Source organism: Bos mutus, chromosome 26 (genome assembly GCF_027580195.1).
Source record: "Bos mutus isolate GX-2022 chromosome 26, NWIPB_WYAK_1.1, whole genome shotgun sequence".
Taxonomy (NCBI): domain Eukaryota; kingdom Metazoa; phylum Chordata; class Mammalia; order Artiodactyla; family Bovidae; genus Bos; species Bos mutus.
The window spans coordinates 32,269,539-32,297,210 of NC_091642.1; the positions used below are offsets into that span (position 1 = coordinate 32,269,539).

The window sequence follows — 27,672 nt, forward strand, 5'->3', positions numbered from 1 at the left end:
TCCCAACTGTACAATGGGGAGAACAGAGGCCTCATGCCCCGGTAGTACTCAATAAACTCAGAGGGTGCAGGGCAATGAAGAGGACCGCCTGTTACTCCAAAGACAGCATACCTGCACCACACCATCCCGGACCTAATTAGCACTGAGTCGCCTGGGCCCCTTGCTGGTCCCTGCAGAAGGGAATCTGCGTTGTCCTAAGTAACCAAGCTGGCAGGACTCGGCCCTTCGAAATCCACTGAACATAATTCCCAGGTCAGCCCTGGGGTTGTGTGTACCACCCGGTTTGCAGAGAAGGAAGCTGTGAGTCCTCCGACGGGGACTCACGAGGCCACAGCGGGATTCGGCCGCCCGCTGGCGCTGCGCCACCGTCCTTCCCCGGGAACTCCGATCCTCCCACAGTCTCTCCTGCTGCAGCGTGCCAGTTCCCTCCACGGAAAACAGCTGCCCCTCGACCCCCTCAACTTTCGCGACCCCGGGCTTTCCCAGGCCAGCGGGCGCCGGGCCGCCCTGGATCGCGTCCGGGGTCGGGACTCGCCGAGCCCTCGGAGGGGCCGACCGGCCGGGCGGGGCTCCCGCAGAGCCCAGGTCCGCCCGGGGGCGGGGCCTGCGGGCCTCCTCCGCGGCGGGCGGGGTGGGGGCGCCGCGGGCCGCAGCCGGATAAAAGGGCCCCCAGGCGCCCAGGAGGCGGGTTAGCGCTGCTTGGCCGCGGAGTCCAGGTCCCAGCCCCACAACTTCGCGCTCCAGCCGGTGAGCCCCTGCCTGGTGCCTGGCCAGGTCTGTCTCTAGCTGTCCTGTCTGCCTGACTTCTGTCTCTCTGGGGGGTCTGCAAGTCTCTGAGGGTTCCTGAAAGCTGGGAATGGGAGGAATGGGGGTCCCCTGGACAGTGAGCCTAGCCCCCTAGTCGCTCACCAACCTGTTGTCAGTGGAAGTGTCCAAGTTGGGGAGCTTGGCCCAAGGCCCTCCCTGGGTGGTGCATTGCGGCCTCGGGTGCCTGCGTGTCTTGTTTGTGGACACGCTGCGTGTAGTCCAAGCATTTCTCTGGCCTTCTCTCCCCGGTTTGGGGGCGGGGCAGGAGAAGGGGCAGGTGGGCTCAGATGTCTCTCCTGTGACTTAGGGGACACAGAGGCAGAGTGCAGCCGGACTCTGGGAGGAAACAGACCAAAACTGAGTGTGCTGGGGTGGCCCAGGGGTTTGCCCAGGGCTGGAGATTGGAAGGGAGAGGTGAAAGGTAGCAGAGGGCTTCAAACTCACAGGCCCTATGCCGGAACACGTGGACATTCCTCTGCACTGTGTCAGGCTGCCACAGCCAGTGGTCCCAGGGAGGATATCAGGGCTGGGGCAGGGGAGTGGGGAGGGGGGCTCACCCCCTCCCCAGAGAGCTAGAGAAGAAGCTTCTAGTGATTCCCAAGGCTGGTTCCCACCAGGATACCACCCCAGTGCTCTCTCCTCAATACCCTCGGACACTTTCAGTCCCCCTAGCAGGGCCAGGTCAAGCCAGGTGCCAGGGGTCCCTGGCAGCACCTGGTTCAGGTGCCTGTCTCCTTCAAGCTGGCAGGATCCTGGATCTGTCACTTGGTTGCACTCAGCACTGGCAACCAGCCCAGTGCCCTCACACCACGGCTGGATCATAAATCAACCAGCAGCCGGGTGGAATTTCATTCATCTCCCTGCCTCCTTTCCCTCCTCTGCCTCCTTCCATGTTCATCCTTCTCTGAGAGCCCAGCTCTGGAACCATGATGCCTGGGTTTGAATCCTGCCTGAGCAAGTTACTTAGCATCCCAGGGTCTCATCTTCTCATCTGTCAAGTGGAGATGTGTTCAATAAATACTTTTTAATGTATAATAATCATGATAGCTTATTGTTAACCTCCTCTCCTTCTCAGCCTTCCTTCTCCTCCTTCTGACCCTCTCTCTCCTTCACTTGGGAAAAGCACTGCCACTTTGGAGGCTGCTTCCTTCTCTGAAGAGGCTTCTCAGCCTGGTCCTCTTCTCTGTGCTCAGCGCTGGGGGAACAGCTGTGGGGAGACAGTCCCTCTGGGTTGTGGGGACAGGAAGCAAAGACACCGAGTGCTAGGAAGTTTTGGGGTCTGGGCAGGGTGGGGCGCTTAATGGAGGGGTAGCCTTTGAACCGGGTATGGAAAGATGTGTAGGAATTTAACAATCGAGCTAGAGGGAAAGGGTACTCCAGGGAGAAGGAACAATGAGAGCAAAAGCTTGGAGACTGGGAAACAGAGGATGTGTTTCGGGGAACGTGAGTAGACAAGTGTGATGTGAGCAAAAGCTGCAGAGGCAACTGCAGTGGGCAGGAAGGCTGGACTCTCCCTTTTTTGACTCAGTTCCTGCTACTGCCCATCCACCTCCTGGGGGGCTTTCATGGGAGGGAGCTGCTCTAGCACCCAGGGTCCTTCAGCAGAGGCCCACCCCTTTTCCCGCAGAGGCTCCTTGGAGGGGAGGGAGCCTGTTGGCCCAGGGCTGCCCACAGCCTTTCATTCGGCCTCTAGTACTCTAGGGATGTCAGTCACACAACAGGCCTGCCCAGCCCACCGCTGGCCCACAGCATGTCCAGTGCCTCCCTGTCATTTTAGAGGGGCTGCACCTGCATCTCAGAGAGAAGAGAGCCTCTGATTCGTGTCACATGATTTGGTGGCAAAATGAGGCAATCCTGACTCCTGCTGTCGGGGAGCATGGTCATCTTTTAGGCCAGACCCAGTGTGACCTCTGGGACGTAACAGCTGGAGGGCCCGGAGCTCAATTCTCCCATGGTGATTTTGGTTTGGCTCAGTCCCTAGCTGGCCACCTCCTCCTTAGGGGTACACGGACGAGGGAGTGGGGCATCCCAGGCAGCAGAGAGCACTCTGCATGTGGTGACAGCCAATGGGGACCCCCCCCTGCTCCTGAGTGAAGAAAAAGGTGCTCAAGTCTGTGTCGGAAGACGTATGGAAAAGAAGGGTATCGGTACTGGGGACTCGCTGTGGAGTTGGGGCCACCCCCTCCAGTCCTTCTTTGTCCAGGGAGGGGCTGGGACCAACCTGGACAAGGGTTCTATAGTATAGCTGTTTCAGTTGCTGTTAATAATAGCTAACTAACCATTGAGAGTTGCTCTTCTAAGGGTTTGACATGTACTCATGCATTTGATCTTCACAAGAATCCCATCCCCATTTTACAGAGGGGGAAGTTGTGGCATGGAGGAACTAAATAATTTGCCCAGGACCACCCAGAAACCAGCCAGTGGAGGTGGGATGTGAACACAGGCACCTCACCCCCAGTCTGCTTACCTAAGCACTGTGCTATGCCGCCTACTGCTGCTGCTAAGTCGCTTCAGTCGTGTCCGACTCTGTGCAACCCCATAGACGGCAGCCCACCAGCCTCCCCCATCCCTGGGATTCTCCAGGCAAGAACACTGGAGTGGGTTGCCATTTCCTTCTCCAATGTATGAAAGTGAAAAGTGAAAGGGAAGTTGCTTAGTCGTGTCCAACTCTTAGCGATCCCATGGGCTGCAGCCTACCAGGCTCCTCTGTCCATGAGATTTTCCAGGCTAGAGTACTGGAGTGGGGTGCCATTGCCTTCTCCTTGCTATGCCACCTTGCATCCTCAAATCTGCAGATACTTACAGGGTGCCAGCTACATACCTGGCACTATTCTGGGCCCTGGGGGTGCAACACAAAGTCCCCGTTCCTGTGGAGCTTCATTCTTGAGCTCTTTTGTGCATTTCTAGGTGCCTACTGCCCCCGACACTGGGCTGGCCAAAGCAGGAGGCTTGGTGGCTAAAGGAGATGGGGCTGGGTGCAGGAAGGAATAAGGACTGATTCTCAGCCAGAAACTAGCTTGTGGGGAAGGAAGGGGCAGGAGGCCCCGTAAGACCCTCCCTACTGAGAATTCCCAGCTATGGAATTCCACCCCCAAGAAGAGCAGTGGCCATGGAAGAAGGGGGACTCTCCCCAGAAAGAGCCCCTTTAAGACTCAAGCACTAAAGAAGTGGCCAAGGACCCAAACTTTGTCCATCCGCTCCTCTGGGCCGGCCTTGGCTGCCCATCAGCGATAGAGCTGGCCGTGCAGGAGCTTCAACACTGGTGGCTGCAGACTGTGACAGCTGCAGCTGGGCATAACTGTTCTCTGTGCTCCTCCCAACCTTGCTACTAGGACCGAGGCTGCTAACATATGAGGCGGGGAGGACCAGCCCCCGATTCCTCCCCTGTGGGGACCCAAAGAACATCTGACCATAGCCTCCTGGGCATGGGGGCCCTCTCCCATGTCTGCTCACTGCCTCAAATGCTCCCATGACCCCTCACTTCCTACTGGATGAAGGGCAGATGCTCCACATGGTGCACACAGCCCTTGATCTTCTGGCCCCAGCATGTCCCTCCACCTTGGTCCCCTCCAAGTCACTGATACTGCAGTACAGGATTAAGAAAGGTCACTCCCTGCTCTTGCACAGACTCACCTCTTTCCCTCTTTCTTCCCTATTCTTTCCCCTTTCCCATGGAGGAGAACTCTTATTCATCCAGCAAGGCCCTGTTTAAATGTCCCTTCTCTGAAAGCCTTCCCTGACTCCTCATCTCTGAGCTTCATTAGGGCAGAGAGTAGTGTTTGACACGACTTCTTTGTCCCAGCACCTGGCCTGATCATTGGCCTGAAGCAAATATTCCAAAAATGTTTGTTGACTCAGTGTACAAATCATGCGCCTCCTAGAGGTGGAGCTTGCTGTGTGGTTTGGGCAAGTCTCTTAAACTCTCTAGGTCCTAATTCCTTATTTCTGGAGTCAGGAGGTTGAACCAAATATCCTATACCTCCTCCAGCTTGAATAGTCTAGCCCTTACGGACCCCCCTTGCTACATGCATATGCTCAGTCGCTCAATTGTGTCCAAGTCTTTGTGGCCCCGTGGACTGAAGCCTGCCAGGCTCCTCTGTCCCTGGGATTCTCCAGGCAAGAATACTGGAGTGGGTAGCCATTCCTTTCTCCAGGGGATCTTACCGACCCAGGGACTGAACCCACATCTCTTACATCTCCTGCACTGGTAGGCTTTACCACTAGTGCCATCTGGGAAGCCCCTTCCTCCATAGGAGACTACATCAAAAACAGCTCTTTTTTGAGTACTTACCATGTGGTAGGCTCATGATAAGCCCTTTATCAGTGTTTTATTCAACACTCAAAACAACACTGGGAGGTAAGGATTACTACCCTCACCTTACAGATGAGGAGACTGAGATTCAGGAAAACTAAATTTACAGCCAAGGAATGCTGGGTTTGAGCCAGATGGACTAATCTCAGAGCCCAGACTCAATCTGTGCCACCACACACACACACACCCCAACACCCCAACACACACACACACACACACACACACACACACATACACACACTTGGAAGGGCCCAGGCTGTCCTTTGTCTCTGCCAGCAGAAGAGGCCTGAGGTCAGAGGTGATGACTGTCATGTTTACTTGTCCCCCAGGTGCCGTGACTCCAGCTGCCCTTGAAGTCACCATAATGTGGTTCCTACCAGCCGCCCTCCCCCTGCTCCCTTTGCTCCTGCTGCTGGGCCAGGCCCCTCCCAGCAGGCCACAGTCACTGGGCACCGTGAAGCTACGGCTGGTGGGTCCTGGCAGCGGGCCGGAGGAGGGCCGCCTGGAGGTGCTGCACCAGGGCCAGTGGGGCACCGTGTGTGATGACGACTTCGCGCTTCAGGAGGCCACAGTGGCCTGCCGCCAGCTAGGCTTTGAGGGTGCCTTGACCTGGGCCCACAGCGCCAAGTATGGCTCAGGGGAGGGTGAGTAACTGCTGCTGCCCTGCAGAATGACAGGGGGATGGCCATGGGCTTCTCTCGGGGGTGGGCTCCCTTAGACTCCAACAGAGCAGATGAGACCCCCACTTATCCTTTAGTACCCAGCTCACACGACCTGCCCTACCCTGGCATTCTCATTTGCAGCGAGGCCACCACCACTGCCACCATCACTAGCACTCAACTCTAAGCTCTTTGAACATAGCGATTACATGTGTGCATGCATTCATTCCAGTCATGTTTATTGAGCACTTACCATGCGGTAGACTCATGATAAAATGTGTGCGGTCATTTCAGTCGTGTCCGACTCTCTGTGACCCTATGGACTGTAGCCCCCCAGGCCCCTCTATCCATGGGGATTCTCCAGGTAAGAATACTGAAGTGGGTTGCTATGCCCTCCTCCAGGGGATCTTCCTGACCCAGGGATGGAACCCACGTCTCCTGCGTCTCTTGCATTACAAGCAGATTCTTTACTGCTGAGCCACCAAGGAAGCCAATCACACACAATAGGTGCTCAGCAAATGCTGATGGGTGAAGACTAGATAGATGAATGAGGGAACAGATAGACCTAATTGCTAGACCTCTACCTGGCATTTTCCTAAAGCAGATTCATTGGGATCTGATTCTGAGAGGAGGCAGTAGGCAGGGTTGTAGATACCAAGCTCCCAGGAGAACTAACTCCTCTCTCCCACCCCCATTTCCCACTCAGATTTTGGGAGAGGAAAGTGGGGTCCTATCCAGGAGGCAGAGCCCATGACTTAGCTCTCTGTGCCAGTCCCCAAGCATCACTCATCCTCCCCCCACAGGACCCATCTGGCTGGACAATGTGCACTGTGTGGGCACCGAGAGCTCCCTGGACCAGTGCGGGTCTAACGGCTGGGGTGTCAGTGACTGCACTCACTCAGAGGACGTTGGGGTGGTATGCAATCCCCAGCGCCACCGTGGCTACGTTTCTGAGAGGGTCTCCAATGCCCTCGGGCCCCAGGTGAGGAGGCTGTTCAGGCCCTTGCCTGAGCTGAGGGCGTGGTCAGGGAATGGAGGGCCTCCAGGTGATGAGCCGGGAGGAGGAGGGAGAGGAAAGGGAGCAGAGGGCAGGCTGGGAAGTGCCCCTGGGGCCCCGACACCTGCTTGTGGCTTGGAGCAGGTGCACGGACAGGGCCCCAGCCTGAGGCGGGCGGGCAGGGACTCGAGGCTGGGCCTGCCGGGAATCACTGAAGCTGCTCCCCATGAGAGGGTAGGGGGTTGCCTCACCCACAAGGCCCGGCCACAATTGCTGTGTCTTCCGGGCACAAACAAACCGGAGCTAAAAACAGCTCAAGCCAAACAACAGGGGCAGGCAGGGCAGGTCTCTGACTCTTACCCTCTGCTGCCGGGTAGACTCAGCTTGAGGACAGCTGGCCCAGGCCCACTGACTGGGGCAGCCATGACAGGCGGCTCCGCACTGGTCTAAGTCATTCAGGGCTAGGGTGGGGGGGCTCAAGGACCAAAGGATCCTGCTGTGGTCTCAAGCAGCCAGTCGGTGTCCATCCTCTGTCCTCCCTAGGGTGCTATGAAGAAGGTCCCCCTGTGCCCGATGGAAGCCTCCCAAACTCCAAAGGCTCCCATCCTGAGCCCAGGGAGGGTGTGGATCTGCTTGGTCCTCTCTGGGGTTCAGGAAAGGACCCTAAACAAACCGAGCTTCTGCCTCAAACCCACTGTGTGGCCCTCGGCCCCTGCCTCCCCATCTCTGAGCCTCCGTTTCCAGCCCGTCCAATGAGGGTGCTGGGTGGCATGATCTCTAAGTGCTCCGAGCCCCAGCTTTCCCATGTGAAGACCTGCAGCAGGCTCAGCAGGAGCAGGACTCCTGGGGCCCATGGAGACTGCACATCCCACAGGACCGGCGGCTGGAGGAGGTGCGGCTCAAGCCCATCCTCGCCAGCACCAAGCGGCAGAGCCCGGTGACCGAGGGAGCCGTGGAGGTGAAGTACGAGGGCCACTGGCGGCAGGTGTGTGACCAGGGCTGGACCAGGAACAACAGCAGGGTGGTGTGCGGCATGCTGGGCTTCCCCAGCGAGGCACCTGTCGACAGCCACCACTACAGGTAGGAGGCACCACCACAGGTAGGAGGGCTGTGCAGGAGGCGGGGTTGTGGGGCAGGGGCTGAGTGTGTGTGCACATGCATGCGCATGTATGTGTATGTGCGCCCGCGTATTTCTGTGCACGTGTGTACATGCGTGTGTGTGCACATGCATGTGTGTGTGTGTGTGTGCATATGTTTGGGACCTTGCAGACTGCAGTGAGACTGGCAGGAGTGGGGTCTATAGGAGGACATTCAGTGGGTGTTGGGATTGGGAGGGAAAGAGGCCCAGCCAAGGAATGTCCCTGGATTTCTGGGATTATAGATCTCTCAATAATTAAGAGTGAAGATGAATTTTCAGCCCCTGGGAAACTCCTAGAAAAAGTCAGAAAATAAACATTGTACTTGCGAATCAGATAGAAAGAATTGACTGTAGCACAGAATACTCCCAAAATGAAATGTGCTGCTGCTGCTGCTAAGTCGCGTCAGTCGTGTCCGACTCTGTGCGACCCCATAGACGGCAGCCCACCAGGCTCCCCCGTCCCTGGGATTCTCCAGGCAAGAACACTGGAGTGGGTTGCCATTTCCTTCTCCAATGCATGAAAGTGAAAAGTGAAAGTGAAGTCACTCAGTCGTGTCCGACCCTCAGCGACCCCATGGACTGCAATCTATCAGGCTTCTCGGTCCATGGGATTCTCCAGGCAAGAGTACTGGAGTGGGGTATGTAAAACCGTGTTCCTGATTAGAAAATTAGACCTGAGTAATGGCACCCCACTCCAGTAGTCTTGCCTGGAAAATCCCATGGGTGGAGGAGCCTGGTAGGCTGCAGTCCATGGGGTCGCTAAGAGTCAGACACGACTGAGCGACTTCACTTTCACTTTTCACTTTCATGCATTGGAGAAGGAAATGGCAACCCACTCCAGTGTTCTTGCCTGGAGAATCCCAGGGACAGTGGAGCCTGGTGGGCTGCCGTCTATGGGGTTGCACAGAGTCGGACACGACTGAAGCGACTTAGCAGCAGTAAAGATACAGTGCTGCCCACAAGGACAGATGGTGCGGGTTCCAGTCTAAGCTTTGCTGATAACAGGCTTCAGGTCCTTGGTAGGGCATCCAGGCCTCAGTCATCCAATCCGCAGGGAATTCTCTGAACCCTGACCCAGCGAATTTCCTCAATTCGGATCTAAGCCAGGTTCTGATTGGGTTGCGTGTAAGCCAGGCATGGGGTGGGGAGGCATTTGGGAGAGGAGACATAAAAAAATTCTGTCAGAAATGTGACAGAGCTGTCACAAGATTGCATCAGCCTGTAAATGATTACCAGTCAGGGTTCTACCCGCTCTGATCAGTGAGCGCTTCGTATGTTTCTCATCTCCCACAGGACATGAGTCATCTACCCTTACCCATCCCCAGTCAGTTGTTCTTCTCTGTGTCTCTGGCTTAGCTGACCCTAGTTTCCAAGACCAGCCACGTGGCTCTATCCTTGGGCATGACTGGGGTCTGGGTCCCTGACTCCCTGCTGCCTGATAATTGCACATCTGGGCCTGGCTGACTTGCCTACCACCCATGAAGAAGGCAGCCCTGATTATAGCCTCAGTATCTCTGGGTGGGCAGCCCCCAGCAGAAAGGCCTTCAACTTCCACTTGTCCCCAGAGGACTATTGCCTGGGCCCCTTATCGTGGGGTTGCTCCCTAAAGGCTGCCCTTCAAATAGACTGGGGAAAGGGCAAGCTTGGAGCCTCCTGCCCTGGGCAGCCCAGTGCAGAGAGGACCCAACTTTGGGTTTAGTCAAGGGACCTTGCTGGGCCCTGCTTTCCCTCGCTAAGAAGTGGAGATTGTCTTTATCTGTGGAGCAGCCACCCTCTCAGACTGTGGCGAAGCTCAGCATTGAAATAAGATTTGTGAACAAGTGTGCCAACTGGGAAGTCTAGTGCAAAGTCAAGCACAGCTCTGAGGAGCCAGGGTGACAGGGCTGGGACTTCTGCACTCACTCCACTCCCCACCTGTTTGCTCCCCTCCAGGAAAGTCTGGGATTCAAAGATGAAGGACCCCAACTCTAGGTAAGGAGTAGTGCCCTCATGGGAGGGTGCAAACGAGGTGGCATGAAGGGCCTCCTTCCTCCCCCTTCCCCTCCTCCAGGCCCCTCTCCCCTCCCCGGTGCCTTGCCTCCCAGAGTCCTGAGCACCCCTTCTCCGCCCTCAGTCTAGCTTGTCTTCCAGACTGAAGAGCCTAACGAAGAAGAATTCCTTCTGGATCCACCGTGTCAACTGCCTGGGCACAGAGCCCCACATGGCCAACTGCCAGGTGCAGGTGGCGCCAGCCCAGGGCAAGCTGCGGCCGGCCTGCCCGGGTGGCATGCATGCTGTGGTCAGCTGTGTGGCAGGGCCCCGCTTCCGTCCTCTGAAGGCGAAGCCAGGGCGCAAGGAGTCCAGGGCAGAGGTGGGTCCCCAGGGCCCTGCCCGCAGGCCTGGAGGCCCAGGCCCCACTCACAGGACCCTGCTCCATGGGGAGGGACTGACTGGTGGGAGGGGACTCTCCAGGAGAGTCAGGGGAGAAGGGGGGTGAACCCCTCATCAAGGGGACATTGGTTCAGACCAGGAGGAGAGCAAGTCCCAGAATGGTTGAACTTTGGGATTTATTTAAAAGGGCCCATTTATAACCCTACCATAAATGGAAAGCTGACATCACTGGCCAGGAATAGAAGGTAACTATAAAAAGTGTAATTACACTGTAGCTGCATCCCATTGAGGGTCTAAGGTATTGAGCCCGAGCCTGGCCCTCGTTATAAAAAGCAAAGACCAAGAGCTCGGGAGGCGTTGCAGGCCGACGTCTGCACGTGAGAGGGTCTCCTCACGGTGCAGGAAGGGATGGGAGAGAATTAACGGAAATGACTTCCCCACCAAGCGTTTCATTAACACCACGCGCCTGCAGGTCTCTAAAATCATTTCACAGATCTGCTGGGGAAGTGTTGCTGTAGGTTCAGCCCCGAAGGACAGAGCATCAGTGAGGCTGGGTGAGAGGAAGGGACTTGTCTAGTGATTAGGTGGCAGGTTGTGAAGCCCAGGAACCCCAACTCCCGAGGCTGGAATTTGTTATTACATTTATTGTTACTGTTATTACGTAACAATTTATGAATTTGTTATTACTATTATTATTGTGGTGGTTCTTTGTTACTGAGGAAGGGGGAGAGCATTGAGGAGAACGACTTATTCAAGGCAATGGCTGCAGGAGTCAGAGATGAGACTAGGACGCCAGTCCTCGGCCTTGCCTGAACTGAAGGGGCGCAGCCCCTATGCCCGCCTCCTCCTCACCCTCCCTGAAGCCGGGTGTTCTCCCAGCAGGAGATGAAGGTGCGCCTCCGCTCGGGGGCCCAGGTGGGCGAGGGCCGGGTGGAGGTGCTCATGAACCGCCAGTGGGGCACCGTCTGTGACCACGGATGGAACCTCATCTCCGCCAGCGTCGTGTGCCGCCAACTCGGCTTCGGCTCTGCTCGGGAGGCCCTCTTTGGGGCCCAGCTGGGCCAGGGTGAGTGAGGAGGCCTGGGGTGGGGTGGGAGAGCCTGGGTGTGCCGCTGGTCCATGCCCTGGAGGTCCCAGGGTGCTGGGGGCCAGGGCAGCTGCCGTAGGGGTGAGGCTGCCAAGATGGAGCCTCACACGGCCTTTCTCCCTGCTTGTAGCGCTGGGGCCCATCCACCTGAGTGAAGTACGCTGTAGGGGATATGAGCGGACCCTCAGCGATTGCCCTTCCCTGGAAGGCTCCCAGAATGGTTGCCAACATGACAATGATGCTGCCGTGAGATGCAACATCCCTAACATGGGCTTCCAGGACCAGGTGAGCCCAGGGCTGGGCAGCCCTGAGATAGCCCCGGACACTGCATTCAGCCGGTGGGGAGGGTTTGTGAGAGGCCACTAGAGCTCTGGGCCCCAGAGCCTGCCTGGAGCCAGCCTGGACCTCCCTCTCCTCTGTGAGTCTCCCCTGGCCTGGCCTGCTTCCCCTTAGGGCCAGGCTTTGGCCTTCAGAGATGGCAGAGGCTCAAGGGGACTGACTCTTCAGGCAGATGGGCTCGCCTGCCCCACCCCCTCAGGTCCCCCATGAAGTTGAGAGAGAAGCGGCCCATGGGCAGAGGGCCGCAGGGTGTCAGCACCAGGGAGTGGTCAGAGTTCAAGCATCATGCTAACGTGGATTGCGGGCAAGTCTCTCTTGTCTCTGACCTTGTTGTCTTCTGTAAAATGGGGTCAGCTGTCCCGGAGGGTCACTGTGAATGTGACGACAGATATGAAAGCGCTTGGCAGTTGGTGAGTCGTCATCAGTGGCAGGATTGCAGGTGGATGGAAGGCAAGGCCTGGGTGCAGGCGCTCTGAGTCCACTTTCTCAAGCGGGCAGGGACTTTAGGGACTATCCAGTAAAATGTCCTCACTTTACAGAGGAGAGCAATCCAGAGAAGGGGAGTGTCATGTCCAGGGCTGCGTGGCGAGCTGGCCTGGACAGGTCTCCCAGCCAGCAGCCCCACGCTCTCCCCCTCCTAAACTGGCCCTGCTCCTCACACACCCCTGACCATTGCAGGTGCGTCTGGCTGGTGGGCGCAGCCCCGAGGAGGGGGTGGTGGAGGTGCAGGTGGAGGTGAACGGCGTCCAGCGCTGGGGGGCCGTGTGCAGTGACCACTGGGGCCTCAGCGAAGCCATGGTGGCCTGTCGACAGCTTGGCCTGGGCTTTGCCAGCCATGCCATCAAGGTAGGTCTCTGCCATGCTAAAGCTGCTGACCCTTCATTCATTCATTCAACAGTTAGTTATGAGTGGAACTATGCACCAGTGAATGCTGGGTGCTGGCGATCCTGTGGTGAACAAGACACAGTTCCTGCCTCGTGGAGCAATCCGTCCCCACACAGTCACGTGGGGGAGGCGGTTTTTCCTGAAGTGTTCATACAACGGGCACACAGCTGTATCTGCAGGAGAGATGAGCAGACATAAGCCAGATGAGGTGGGGGAGGAGTAAAGAGCCCATGTGAAGACCCTGTGGCCAGAGGACAGTTGACTTGGTTGAGGAAATCAGGGGTGGAGTGCGGCTTCTAGAGTGATCGATCGGTGTGAAGTGCGAGGGTGGAAGAGGAGGCAGGAGCAAGACCATTCAAAGCCCGCAAGGCAGATTTTTTTTAAAGATTTCTTCTTGCTATTTGGCAAACTGTTGGGGTGGGGATTACTGTGAATACAGAGGAGCACACTATTGCAGGTGCCCAGCTGAGAATGTTGCTGGCTTGGACGGGGCTAGTGGCAGTCCTGGGGGAGACAGGTGGATAGATTCAAAAGATATCAAGGAAACGAAATCAAGAGGCCTGGGGCAAGGCTGCTACGGAGAAACTGCTTCAGCTTCGCCCACAGTGGCCTGCCTGGCAGTACTGGGCACCCTTCACCTGGAGAACTGGGCTCAACCCTGAGCACAACCGGCCATGTAGGGTTGTATGAAGAACAGCTAAGGAAATGGGACAGGTCTGAGCGGACAGGCATGGACCAGCACCATCGTCTTCAAACAGCTGAGGGCTGCAGTCAGGGAGAGTGATGGGAACAAGGCCAGTGGTGGAAGCCACAGCAGTGGATTTTGCCCTCATACATGGAAGGCGTTTCTAATACCAGGGGGGTCCAAAGTGGCACCACTAAAGATTTTCAGGCCGAGGCTGAGCACAGCTGGGTGAGCGTGGTTGGCCGGGGTCCAAGCCTCAAATGGAGTCAGGTGACTCTAAGAGCACGTCTCAGCCCTGACTGGGGGATGCTGGCTGTTTTCTTAGGACACCTGGTACTGGCAGGGGACGCCGGGAGCCAGAGAAGTGGTCATGAGCGGGGTGCGTTGCTCAGGCACAGAGCTGGCCCTGCAGCAGTGTCAGAGGCACGGGCCAGTGCACTGCTCCCACGGCACGGGGCGCTTCTCAGCCGGAGTCTCCTGCACAGACAGTGAGTCACGGGAGGGGCCCGTGGATGGGTGGACGTGGCTTCTCTGGGTTGCCAAGCCTGCAACTCCCATCCCATCTCAGGGAGGGCCCTGAGAGCTGGTTCCAGTTCCAAGGCCCCAGGGTTGGGAGTGGAGGGAGGGCTGGATGTGGAGCACCAGCTCTGTCATTGCCACGTGTGGCCAGGTCACCTGCCACGTGGGGAAACAAGCTGTGCCCCGCTCATGGAGTTAATGTAAGAATTAAGACAGTACCTGCAATGTGAGGATACACAACGGTGTTTTTCAGTGTTTGTGTCATGACCAAACAACAGCAACAACATGTTACATTTAGTAAGGATAGTATTTTTCTCTTGATATTATGTCTGTGTGTCACAACCTAGGGCTTCCCAGGTGGCTCAGTGGTAAAGAATCCACCTGCCAGTACAGTGGGAGACTCGAGTCCAGTCCCTGGGTCAGGAAGATCCAGCAAGGATCTTTCTTCCTAGAGAAGGGCATGGCAACTCACCCCAGTATTTTTGCCTGGGAAATCTCATGGACAGAGGAGCCTGGCGGGCTACAGTCCAGGGGTTTCAAAGAGTCAGATGCAACTGAGCGACTAAGCATGCATGCACATCACAACATAAAATATTAACATGTTTCTTACTGTAGTTTGTAGTAAGAAAATAATTTGAAAGCTGTTGTAGAGAGTATAGAAATGTGAGGACACGTGGGCCTTACAATGAGCTGTGGGATTTACCCAAAAGGCTTTATTTTAGGTCAAGACCGTTTTGAGGCATCCATCTACCCACACCCCCAGATTCTTATGGTAGCAGCCTTTGTGTGACATATGCCAACCAGGTCTGGGCCAAGAACTCTATCCAGTCCAGAGGCTGCAGGCTGCCACCAACCCAAGTGGCCGCATGACCTTCTTCCCAGCCAGGCTGCAATGCCAAGACATCCTTCAGCTCTGTCAGCAAGCTTAGGGCTTTCACTCTGATCAGCGCCCATTGGAAGAGCACCAGCCTTTACAGCACATCCTCCCCTGCAGGGTGATGGGGTTTCCAAGTGGGCCTCCAGCCACAGCTCCCAGCATACTGGGGGCCGGCTCCCCCCTCTCTCCTCTCCTGGGACCCTGTGCCCCTCGATGGAGGGGCAGCTTTCCTTCTGAATTCACTTGATACTTCACAACGGCTGAGCACAAGCAGCCAATGCACCATCCCTGTGGTCATCCCCATCTCTCCTCTGTGATTTTTCTCATTTCTTTCTTGCCTTTACCGTCTCTTCTTCTCTCTGAAAGCACTCCTTTCCCTCAGAAATTCTAGGGTGTGCCCATGGGCATACCCTTGTCCGTCTCCAAAATATACCTCAGGCATTCCAAGAGCATTTAGTGATAGTGCAGACATCATCCAGCAAACCAGCTCCCACCCTGATGCCCATTCACTGAAAATAAACCCGTGTTCCTGTCTCACCATTGTCAGCGATGGCTCTGCCCCAAATCTAAACTGTAACCCAGTTTTTGCATGAACGAGCATTGAGAATTGGCAGTTTTCTCTCTCGATGGTACAAGGCAAAAGCTGTGGATCTCCACATTTCTGCACTCACACACAAGGGACCGCGGTGACGGCACAGTGGCTTCCCTGTGACAGGAAGGGAACTGGAGAGGCTCTGAGCAGCCTGTGGAGACGCAGGCTCCAGCACGGTGGACTCCACGCACCAGGGCATGCAGTGTCCCGGTGTGAACACCCACGGTGGCCATCAGGGTAGAAGAGGAGCCCTGGAGGAAGTACGGTCTCAGAAAATGTAGTAGAATGGCCCAGAACACCAGAGCCCAGGAGCAGGTTCAGAGATGAACTCTTGCAATCTCCAGCCCTCTCCCTCTCACACTGCAAGAACTGAGGCTCAGAAAAAGAACTGAGGTGACAAGCCTGGCATCCGCAGAGCTTCTGAGAGGTTATATGAGCCAGGCTTATAGGCAAAGGTATACTCTACAAAAGTAATGCTAGCTTACATCACTGTGTGCTTGCCACGGCCACACCATGATCTCAGCATGTTACAGGTACTATCACACTCATATTATTCATTATTTGCATCTTACACATGCGGAAAATGATAGACGAAAGGATAAGCAATTCCCCTTAGTGGTGCAGACAGAAATTAAGCCAAGACAGGAACCCAGGTAGTCTAGCTATGAAGCCAGCAAGCTCCACTGTGACGCTAGCAGCCTCCCAGCTTAACGTGATAGATCTCTCCTGTTAGGAGAACTCACATCTCCTGACTCCTAATGCGTGCTTCGTGCTAAGTCGCTTCAGTTGTGCCCAACTCTTCGAGACCCCATGAACTGTAGCCCACCAGGCTTCTCTGTCTGTGAAATTTCCCAAGCAAGAATACCACATAGGTTGCCATTCCCTTCTCCAGGGGATCTACCCAGGGATCAAACTCAGGTCTTCTGCATTGCAGACAGACACTTTACCGTCTGAGTCACCAGGGAAATCTTCTGACTCCTAAACCGCCCTACTCTCCTGGTTCCTCCAAAAGCACTCAATCTGGAGGCAAGCCTGTCCCCTAGGCCGGAGAGCAAAACCGGCTACCTCCCTCACCTTGGTGTCTCCACGGTGCCCAGGTGCCCCAGACCTCGTGATGAACGCCCAGCTGGTACAGGAGACGGCCTACCTGGAGGACCGCCCGCTCAGCCTGCTGTACTGCGCCCACGAAGAGAACTGCCTGTCTCAGTCCGCTGACCGCATGGACTGGCCCTACGGACACCGGCGTCTGCTGCGCTTCTCCTCACAGATCCACAACCTGGGCCGGGCCGACTTCCGTCCCAAGATGGGGCGCCACGGCTGGATTTGGCACCAGTGCCACAGGTGAGCGCCTGCTCGGGCCTCCGCCCTTAGGGGGCCAAAACCAGGGTGCGGAGACCCAACCAGTCTGGCCCTTCCTGGGAGGGGTGGGTGTGAGCTCAGGGAAAGAGCCTTCCTTCCTAGACACGCTGCCAGCCCTGCCTCCAGGAGGCAGTGAGGAATCCTGAGCATCACCTGGCCTTTCCATTGCTCTCTTACCTGCCCTGTGGTATCCTATGGAGTGGTCCTCACCAGCAGAGCTGGTCTCTGTTAGAAGGATATTTCTCTGGGGGCCTTAAGCCTTGTCTTTAACGGCCAGGTGAAATGGGGACTCCTAGAAACGTGGAGACCCAAAATAACCATCCCGTCCAGGATGCTAGCTCTGCAGAAAAAGCTGGTTGATTTCTGCAGCAGCAAAGCGAGGCCCCCAAGGAGGAGCAAGGAAACGCCTCTGGTGCTGGAAGGGGACAATGAGCATTCTTTCCTATCAGCAGCTTCCAGCCCGGACAGGAGAAACGTTGTCTACAACAAAGGCAGAATGGAAAAGGGTGTTTTTGTTTTTTTTTTTTCTTCATATAGCCGTGGGTGGGGAAAGCTGAGAGGAGCGGGCAGTGACTTTGGGACTCGACTTCGCTGAGATAATAAGCATCTTTCCCTGTAGCATGGACGGAGTTGTCATTAGAACTGGACTGGAAACAATGGTAGCCATCTGGGCCCAGGCTGGCAGGGAGCAGCATTAGCGTCCCTCCACGCTCCGCAGCTCCGCTCCTGGGCTAGTCTCTGGTCGTGTCCCTTCCTTCCACCTGCAGGACTCTGGCCTCGTAGTCAGGCAGCATCTCCTGGAGCTTTGACCTCTCCTCACCTGGCTGAGACCCTGCGGGATGGGGGCGCTGTGTCTGGGTGCCTGGCAGGAGTGCCAGGAGAGTAGGGTCATACTAATCTTGGGTTTGGGAGGGAGAAGGGCACTGCCCTGCTGTTATAACGCTCCTCTCTGGGTAATGATGGGGCCTGGTGCCTCCGTCCTCCCTGCCGGCTCCTCTCCTGCTGCTGCCATGCTGACAGCCCTGCCTCTTCCGCAGGCACTACCACAGCATTGAGGTCTTCACCCACTACGACCTCCTCACTCTCAACGGCTCCAAGGTGGCCGAGGGGCACAAGGCCAGCTTCTGCCTAGAGGACACAAATTGCCCCACAGGTACGTGGTCCCCTGTCTGCATATCCTCCCCTGGCCCCCCTGGGGTCAGGACCCCTCTGTCCTGCTCAACAGCCTTAGGCATCTGGAGGCTGGGGCTTGGCAACAGTCAGCACTCGAGGCAATTCAAAAAGACAAATTTCCAGGAATTCCCAAGGTGTCCAGTGGTTAGGACTCTGTACTTTCATTCCTGGCTTCAGTCCCTGGTTGGGGAACTAAGATCCTACAAGCTGCGTTGCACAGCCAAAAAACAAATAAAGATGAATTTCTTACCTTCTCTACTTCCTCTGCATTCCCAGCATATTGTATATTATTGTTTAGTCATGAAGTGGTGTCAGACTATTTCCATGGACTGTAGCCCACCAGCCTCCTCTGTCCATAGGATTTCCCAGGCAAGAATACTGGAGTGGGTTGCTGTTTCCTTCTCCAGGGGATCTTCTCCAGCCAGGAATCAAACTCACATCTTCTGTATTGGAAGGCAGATTCTTTACTACCGAGCCGCCTGGGAAGCCCAGTGTACTATGTACCACTTTTAAAATACTTAACGCTTTTTTTGGATAATAGTTGCTGACCTGTTTCACTTCAGCTGATCCTTTGAGGAGATGGATTGTTTGATTCCTATTTGCATATCCATAGTTCATAGCCCTTAGAAAGGGCATGGTGAAACACCAGGTTGGATGGACAAGTGAATTAGCATAGAGGGCTGCAATCTTCCATTCACATTTCCTAGGCCAACAGGAATTTTCACTAGAGCATCCAAATAAATGATCTCTGTCACAGATGGACTTTGGTACAGTGCTGGATTCGTGGTTAGTAGGACTCCTGGCTCTGATAGGCAGGATCTTTAGGAAGCTCAGGTCCCTAGTCTGACTGCAGTCAATTGGCAAGGCTGGTATGAGGATTAAACGTTGAAGGGTGTGAAAGACCTAACAGGTACTTTGTCCCGAGCGCCTATTGAGAGCCTCAGTCACCACCAGTACCCTCCCTTACAGGACTGCAAAGGCGCTATGCGTGTGCCAACTTTGGGGAACAGGGAGTGACCGTTGGCTGCTGGGACACCTACCGACATGACATTGATTGCCAGTGGGTGGATATCACCGATGTGGGCCCTGGGGATTACATCTTCCAGGTAAGGGGGCTTCTCCATTTCTTTCGGATGTTCTGAAAGCTCTCTGAGGTCAAATAAAGGAAGAGCTTTATAAATAGAATCTCTGACATGTCTGGCACTTGAAGGGGCTACGCTGTAGAGGAAAAAAAATCAGGATCCAGGACCTAGGTTTGAGTCCTGAGTCAAGGAACAATGGGCAAGTCAAAACTCAGTCCCCATCTGTAAAAAAAAAAAAAAAAAGACATTAATGCCTACTTCCTGGAGTGATTATAAGGATTAATGAGGAATACCAACACACCTCGCCAAGACTGCATGAAATGTAAAGGTTATCATCACAGAAGCCAAATTGCCTGTTTTTAGCCCATGCTTCTCTCACTCCAGGTGGTCGTGAACCCCAAGTTCGAGGTGGCAGAGTCAGATTTCTCAAACAACATGATGCGGTGCCGCTGCAAGTACGACGGGCAACGGGTCTGGCTGCACAACTGCCACACAGGTACCTGCGGGCCACTGTGTGGCCATCCCCACAAGAGCCTGGGGTGCTGGAACACCCTCAGCATCCCTGCGTGCAAGCAGAGTGTGCGTGTATGTGGCCATCCCCACTCGAGCCTGGGTGCTGGAACACCCTCAGCATCCCTGCGTGCAAGCAGAGTGTGCATGTACAGGTTGGGGATGGAACAGAGATGAATGTCCTTTGATAGCTTCATAGAAGGTAGATTTCCAGAACAGACTTCACCCACCTCACCCACTAACTACTTCCACGACCCTCTTTATCCTAAAGGTTGTTCAGATTGAAAATGCAGTCTCCCGTCTGTTCTGGAATCTCGTTACTTCAAGCCGAGTCAGGATTTCCCTTTTCCAGTCTGTTACTATTCCCTTTCCTTTCATAGGATCTTAGTTGTCTCCATCACAGGCTGGCTGCCTCACAGGCAAATGTAAAAGTCCCCTAGATCTGTGCTGCTACCTCCAGCTGTGATCCCTGCTTACATGGACAATAGGGCTCTGGACGCTTGCAGAACTGGTAGTTTCAGACAAAGATGCAATGATCCAGTGGGGGCAGATACACCCCAGAGCAAGGAGGTGGTTGCCCCGCTTGCCCATAAAGAAAGGTAGCAGTTCCTCTGTCTTCAACCTTTAAATGCTTGCATTTGCTGTGGGGCTGTGCATTCACACCCACATTTTGCACACAGGGGGAGGAGCAGACTCATTCATTTAGTCGACAAACGTGGGTTAAGACCTATCTCTGTGTCGAACACTGTGCCAGGCTCTGGGAAATTAAATAGGAGTAAAATGCAGAGCTGAGTGTCAAGTAGGGTAAGCAAACATGCAGATGGATACCCCAGTCCTACTGAGCACCCCAAACCACTGTGAACTGAGGCTGAGCAAGCAGAGAGCTTTCTGAGTAGCAGCCTGGGGGCCAGTCAGGATTCCCCAGTGCTAAGTTGTTTCAGTCGTGTCTGACTCTTTGCAAGCCTATGGACAATAACCTGCCAGGCTCCTCTGTCCATAGGATTCTCCAGGGAAGAATACTGGAATGAGTTGTCATTTCCTCCTCCAGGGGATCTTCCCAACCCAGGGATCGAACCCACATCTCTTACGTCTCCTGCATTGGCAGGCGGGTTCTTGACCACTAGCTCCACCTGGGAAGCCCAAGGTTCCCCAGAGGAAGGGACATTTGTGCTGATATCAGAGAGGAGACTGAAGTCAGAGGGGAGGAGCAGGAGAAAGAGCATAGCATTTGGCCTCAGGTTTCACTGGGCACCAAATCCAGTTCCACCACATTCCAGCTTTAAGACGGTGAAGAAATTTCCACTCAGAAGTCCTCTCTATTGTAAAATAGGGCTGTGTACCCAAGCCCACTAGTGTTCTTTGCAGGGAGGGTTATGATGGTTCCTGCTAAGAGAATGGACTTTATCCTGTGGACTTCTGGAAACCAATAACAAATTTCAGTCAAGGATGCAAGAAAATCAGATTTATGTTTTCAAAAGATAACTCTGACAGTGGATGAAGACAGTGAGGAGTAAGGATTTGAAAACTGTGGCTGGAATAGATTCTGCTGCCATTAAGCAAGACAGGAACAGGAGAGGAATTAGGAGTTGGAGCCCAGAGACCTAAGGCTGCCGGCGTGCAGGCAGAGGCTCCGTAACACTGGTGGCAGGCTGCACAGGGTCCAGGGGAGCGAGGAAGGAAGGAAACAACGTAGCTCCGACCCCCCAGGGTCCTTGCTGGGAAACAGAGGACGCACTCAAGTGCAAGTGTGAGGTTACTTAATGAGAGGACTATCCAAAGGTGTGAGCAGGACTAGGGAGAGGAGGATGTTGAGATATCCAGGGATAAGGAAGACGGAAATGTTGCTATCACTTTGGGCTTAAGTGGGCAAAGGCTGCCCTGGAGCCAGGTGAACCCTTGTGCTGAGGAGGGAGGAGCTGGTGGGGCTGGAGTCGCAGGAGACCATTGCTGCAGGACAGGGGAGGAAATGGCCCAACCTCTCCCTCCTTCCATCCTCTAGTCTCTTGTTGCTTCCCACTGAGCTAAACCAACCAGAAGCCAGAAGAGGAGGGAGCCAGGGTGAGGCAGTCTCCAGGGCTCTGGTCTCCAGGGCTCCTAGAGAACAAAGGAGGATAGAGAATGAATGTGGGGAGGGAGCAAGGAGAGTGACCAGCACAACCCTTCCCACTCGATAGCCTCTTCTTTCCCATGTTCCTGCAGCTAGGCACCTGTCGGCATCTATTTCTCTAAAACGGGTCGTTGTCCGTGCCCATGATTAACCCAATGGAAAGGCCAAGCCAGACAGGATGTATTGGTGTTTGTGAAGTTGTCAGTGAGGGGATGGGACTCTGGTGAGGTCAGCTACTTACCTGTCGTCCTTCGGTCCACAGGGGACTCATACCGAGCTAACACAGAGCTGTCCCAGGAGCAGGAACAGCGTCTCAGGAACAACCTCATCTGAAGCCGTCACCGCACGCTCCCAGCTGCTGCCCACACACCAGATACCTCAGCTTACTGGAGCCATGCCCTTCACCGAGCCCTGACACAGAGGGAAAGGGGCCAGCGCCAAGAAGCACCGGGAACCCGCTCAGGAAGCCTTTAGATGGCAAGATCACCAAACCAGAATGGCACCGCTCCCTCAGGATGGCTCTGGGTCTGATCCCTGGGGGCCTCTGGTCTCTAGACTATGGCCTCCAGGCTTTGTTCAGCTGAGCTCCTCTCCTCTAAGGAGACCTGGTCTTCCCGGGATCTTGCCCCTGAGCTCCTGGTTCAGGAGGTACCAGTTCCTTAGGAATGGACTATGGCCTGGCTCCCCATCTAAATGGTGCTTTGCAGATGTCTCAGAGGAGGGCCAAAATACAGGAGGAGTCAGCTCTCTGCTAGGAGCTCTGAGTGACACAGCTTGTGTCAAAGTCACACCTGGCAGAGAATCTGGTGAACTGAGTGCCTTGCTTGATCTGTCCACACTTAGAACTCAGCTGCTCTTCAAGTCTGTTCTTCAGTGTCCTTACCTTTATCCTCCTGCTCTTCAAGTCTGTTCTTCAGTGTCCTTACCTTTATCCTCCTGCACATATGGGCTGTTTCTAATGTCCTTGGAGGCTTAGGCCTTAGGCATCCCCTTATCTCCTGATGGGCCCAAACCACCAGTTCCTGAGTGCTTGAGACAGGGCAGGATTCACAGAAGTGGCCAGATACAGCCTTCCTGCAGAGCAGCAAGAGAAGGCCCAAAAGAAAGGTGACTGGGGCAATGTAGACCCCAGCTGCTGCCAGGGTCTCTGCCAGGGAAAAATACTTGTCATAAATCCAGCAGGCGAGATCACTGTGCATCTCAGGACTGGCCTAAATGTCGAGTCCCCCAGGTTTCTGGACTGAACTTTCCATTGAATAAATTTTTGAAGTGGAAAGAGCATCAGTCCAACAGGCCACTCATCTCTGCAGGAAAAAGAAGACAGGTCTAGTAGAGTGAAGACTAGGCTATGGAGAAGTCAGAAGGGGGAAGATTTAATTTAGTTAAGGATTAAACCTAGGAAAGGCCACCATCTCTGCTCGATGTGGCTGTGATATGCTCTTGCTCAGGTGAGGTTAAGATCTATGATCTTCTTGGACGTGATTCTTAATCCTGTCTCCACTTGGACACACTGCAGAGATGATCTTCACAGGTCTGACGCTCTCATGCCAATAAAGGTTGCTCACTATGGACTGCTACAAAGCAAGGCTGGCTGTGATTCTTGGCAGTTCTCAGCACATGAACTCTACCCCTTTTCACTCCCAGTGACCTGGTTTCTTAAGACGTGTGGGGCGCACATGCTACTCACGCATCCCCTGGAGGAGGGCATGGCAACCCACCCCAGCATTCGTGCCTGGAGAGTCCCACGGATAGAGGAGCCTGGAGGGCTACAGTCCCTAGGGTCGCAAGGAGTCAGACATGATTGAGCGACTTAGCACACACTGCTTCCCAATTCCCTCCCTAGCCTCCATGGTAAATCGTGGGCTGGAAAGGTTAACGGATGAGCAGGAGGAGGAAAGAAGGAAAAGCCCAAAGATGGTAAACTTCTACAACCAAGGCTGCAAGGCTGAAGTGAATGGTGGTAGATGGGGCAGAATTACTATAGTAACCCCAACCCCACAAGAGAGCTGCCCCTCCTCAGGGAGTAGAAAAGGATATCTGCCCTGGGGTATCCTCTGTGAATACAAAGAAGAGCTTTCTTCCTTCTTTTCCTTTACCTCCCCTCTTCTTAACTTCCTCATCTCCTTCCTTAGGCAGAGGGAGCGTGATACTTTAGCATGGCAGTTTAGGTAAACAACGGAAGGACTGATTTCCTGTTGGATCCAGCAAACATCTCCCAAACAGTAACAACATTATAGTCACACATGCAGCTAATGGTCTGTCAAAGAATGTGTGGCTGGTGGGGGAGCGTGTGGTGACTGATGACTAGATTCCAGCACGGAGGTTACCCACAGCTTCTGGCTGGATCCGGTTTCCAAGAAGGCCAGAAAAAAGCAGGCCAGGCGGCCAGCCACTGGCTCTGCTCTGTCTCAGTGCCCACATCACACGTGTGATCGGTGCAGCCAGTTCTAATTCTTGGAAAAAGCTATATAAGGGTTGTGCTGTTATGCCTCTGAGTTGAAAGGGAAGGACATGGGAAGATGTAGCTGGCATGAGTTGTAACTAAATGAGGAATGTTAACAGAATACCAACCACCAAATTCCAGACAGCACCAAAAATGTCTGAAGATTTTTCACCTTGGCATTCTTCAGTCTTACAGAAATTCAAGTATTAGGAACTCAGCTTACCGTGCAGATGCCTAATTTATTCCTATTCCATAAAGACTTCTATTCTATGAGGAGTATACTGGAAATCAAAGGGGAATGTATCTTTCTACTATAAATTCCAGGTAGTACTGGGATTCACAAATTCAACATATCGGAAGCAATATACATGCATAGCAGAGTGCATTAGCTATCTATCTTATCGAATCTCTAATAGAGTCAGTGGCAGTTATAAGGAGCTCTCCAGTTAGCTCTGTGTGTGAAGGCATGGTGTGGATACAGCCAAAGATTTGGTCCCCTCTGGACAAGCTCACCATAGTCTGTGCTGGGCCTGGACAGGCCCTCTTATCTCCAGCCAATGTATATTAATTTCCTCTACTGGAGAAACTACAACTAAAACACACATTTTCTACTAATGGTAGAAACAAGGGCACCGCCATACCTTGCAGTATTAGTTAACAAAATCCTTTCTCTGGATCTACTTATAAGGATAAATCAAAGTTAGAGGTGGCTGATTATTTGGAAAAAACGTTTAAGTTACGGGCCACCAAGTACATAGCATTAGAATGAGGATAAAAGTAATGTCTTGAAATTATGAGTTCTGTAAGAAAACTGAGTAATAAATATGGGACTATACGTTACCATTAACAATGCCCTTAAAAGCCAAAATGCTGCCAGAAAGGGGAAGCACCTCAAAGGCAAGTGGCAGGAATGATCACTTTTTTTTTTAACCATCCAAGGTCACCCTCAGCCTTGAAGGATCAAAACAGAGCAAAGACATACCTTAGAGGTACACTGTCTCAGTATAAACCTGGCTAGTTCCCTGCATCTTCTTTCAAATGCAGCCATAGTGTTCAAATAGACATGCCTCTGTTCTCTGAAGACAGAAAGCACAAGCTGTATGGCCACACCAAAGAGAAGGGCCCTGGCCTAAGCAGTACTGGGGCAGAGGGTCAGGAGAAGCACGTAATGACTCCCCCAAACTTGGAATGGAGGTACTGAATGTGAACAAGGGGCAGGTTCAGAACAGACCACGAATGAGAAAAACAATGCTGAGGAACTGTAAGAGGGCTCTCAGACCGGAATAGCAGCAGGATCGAGACCCCAAGGCCAGTGTCATTTGAGGAACGTCTGGACAGAGCTCCAGTCCACCATCTTCGAGGCAATGCTAATAATCCATCATTGTCACAGGCACTGAATCATACAAAAATGAGGCTGCTGCCCTCATTGAAAGCACAATGAGACACTGTTTCTTGCTCCCTCAGCATCTTACCCTTTAGCACTACCGTCTCTTCAGTGTAGAACTACTTTCCTAAAACACTGAGGATGCAGATATGAGAAGGATAAAGCCTGAGCTGACTTGTCCGTGTCTTTTAGGAAATCTCTCAGTGCCCAGAGGTGTGTGTTTGATTCTGGCTGCTCTTCACTGTAATGCACGGTCTGGTGTGGCTTGCCAAATGCCTCTGGCATGGGCAGAGAAGACCATACCAGAAACACACTGTGTGCCAGATGGCTTCTGCAGGATGTCAGACTGGACGAAATGGCAAAGGGTGGGGTGGGGATGTGTGAAGAGGACAGGAAGGGGAGAGAAGCTGCCATAAACCAATCCCAGGGGAGTATTTTTGTAGTGTACTCTCGGGCACCAGATGATCAACAGTCTACTCAGCAGGGTTCAGTTAAACCAACAGGCCCACCGAATCCCCTACACAGCGTTATCGGGGTGAAAATAAGGGGAGAACTGCTCTCCCATTTCTTTGTGGGAACGACAAAACCGACCAACAGCTGAGTGATGTATACCACAAAATGGGCTTTAATGTCTCCCTCTTATAACATGATAGTGCTGTTTAAACCGGAACTGGCACCCAGCTCCCAAGACTAGCTTCCTATGAGGAATGAAGCTGGCAAGCCCCTGGCTGCCATGCAGCTGGAGCAGCCCCAGGCACTCGGCTCAGTACAAGATCTGGAGTCCAAATGCCTACACCTGCTGCAGTTCACCCACTTTGGGGTTCTGGAACCGGCAGTGTAGATTCTGTGAATACCAACTACACCAGATACCGGTCCACCTCTTTGTACTAGCAGCTCCCTCCCCTCTGTCCCCCACCTGCCTCATCTGCCCCTCACAATATTGCTGGTCTCAGCTTTGTGAGGTAGTAAGAACACCCTGCCTTTGCAGGGCCTAAATCTCCCATCGTCACAGGTTTGAATCCTCTGTTTTGCTTTCACTTAAAACATCTTGGAAGCATGGCTTGCCCTGTCCAGAGGATTCCTGGAAGTCACATCCTCCAAGTTTCTCCCAAGCTGACGGCTTCCTTCCACATGCAACACAGTAAGGCGATTCCAAAGAACTGCACGTAGGAGTGAAGACAAACAGGAGTTGCTCTTCTTCTTATACCCAGTCAGCCCTTGTCTTGATCGCTTTATCTCTTTCTTTCATTAACACGCACATCTGCATGTACACAGAGGTCTGGAAAAATCCTCTGAAAACTGGAAGTACTTTCTGAATTCCTGGAATTATCCCTTTCATCAAGTGATGTTCAAACTGCAGACTGGTCTCTGCCTTCCCAGATGGCTTCCCGTTGCCTGGCTTCCAATCGTTTTCTCTCTGTAAATAAAAGCAGTGTTAAAAATAGTAGTATAAGTTCACATAACCAGTAGCTTTCCCTTAATCTGAATTACACAGCTAATTTTAATCATGAAATGGGTGGATTCTCTGGTTTTCTCTTACCTGATTCCAAGAGTTAATATTTTTCACTTTCCAAGTGCTTTGTAAGTTGAAACAGTGTTAGCATTACTATACAACAAAAAGAGAAAGGGCTGGGCTAACAGAAATTAAAAGCATATGGAATAAAAGTCAGAACCAAGGAGGATCCAGATTCTTATCTTGCTATTAAGGTATTTATTTTAGTTCTCTTTCTCAACTGCATTAGTGCTTCAGTGAAACTGGCCGTTATTCCCAGTCTACTGATTTTTAATAAACTGTGGAAAATTCTGAAAGAGATGGGAATACCAGACCACCTGACCTGCCTCTTGAGAAACCTGTATACAGGTCAGGAAGCAACAGTTAGAACTGGACATAGAACAACAGACTGGTTCCAAATAGGAAAAGGAGTACGTCAAGGCTGTATATTGTCACCCTGCTGATTTAACTTATATGCAGAGTACATCATGAGAAACGCTGGGCTGGAAGAAGCACAAGCTGGAATCAAGACTGCCGGGAGAAATATCAATAATCTCAGTTATGCAGATGACACCACCCTTATGGCAGAAAGTGAAGAGAAACTAAAAAGCCTCTTGATGAAAGTGAAAGAGGAGAGTGAAAAAGTTGGCTTAAAGCTCAACATTCAGAAAACGAAGATCATGGAATCCGGTCCCATCACTTCATGGCAAATAGATGGGGAAACAGTGGAAACAGTGTCAGACTTTATTTTTCTGGGCTACAAAATCACTGCAGATGGTGACTGCAGCCATGAAATTAAAAGACATTTACTCCTTAGAAGGAAAGTTATAACCAACCTAGATAGCATATTAAAAA

General features: G+C 53.3%; 2 protein-coding genes across 12 annotated transcripts in view; one reads left to right on the forward strand and one right to left on the reverse strand.

Annotated features, from left to right (window-relative positions):
- Positions 1-457: 457 nt before the first annotated feature.
- Positions 458-25,968, forward strand: LOXL4 (lysyl oxidase like 4). 2 transcript variants are annotated; one of them, XM_070363947.1, is made up of 15 exons: positions 458-774; positions 5,449-5,763; positions 6,582-6,760; positions 7,650-7,855; positions 9,846-9,884; positions 10,044-10,263; positions 11,166-11,349; positions 11,501-11,655; positions 12,388-12,555; positions 13,605-13,767; positions 16,365-16,608; positions 17,664-17,779; positions 18,769-18,905; positions 19,266-19,377; positions 21,761-25,968. In XM_070363947.1, exons 2-15 carry the CDS (start codon positions 5,484-5,486, stop codon positions 21,829-21,831), a joined length of 2,274 nt encoding a protein of 757 aa, XP_070220048.1. In that variant the 5' UTR covers positions 458-774; positions 5,449-5,483; the 3' UTR covers positions 21,832-25,968. The 2 variants fall into 2 exon arrangements, with proteins under 2 accessions (XP_070220048.1, XP_070220049.1); XM_070363948.1 differs by having other exon boundaries at positions 459-747.
- Positions 25,928-27,672, reverse strand: part of R3HCC1L (R3H domain and coiled-coil containing 1 like) — a 72,014-nt gene continuing 70,269 nt past the window's right edge. For all 10 annotated transcript variants that reach the window (XM_070363945.1, XM_070363942.1, XM_005901182.3 and 7 more), the window contains one exon: positions 25,928-26,742. In XM_070363945.1, the coding sequence (XP_070220046.1) occupies positions 26,675-26,742 (68 nt within the window). In that variant the 3' untranslated portion in view covers positions 25,928-26,674. The remainder of the gene's footprint in view (positions 26,743-27,672) is intronic.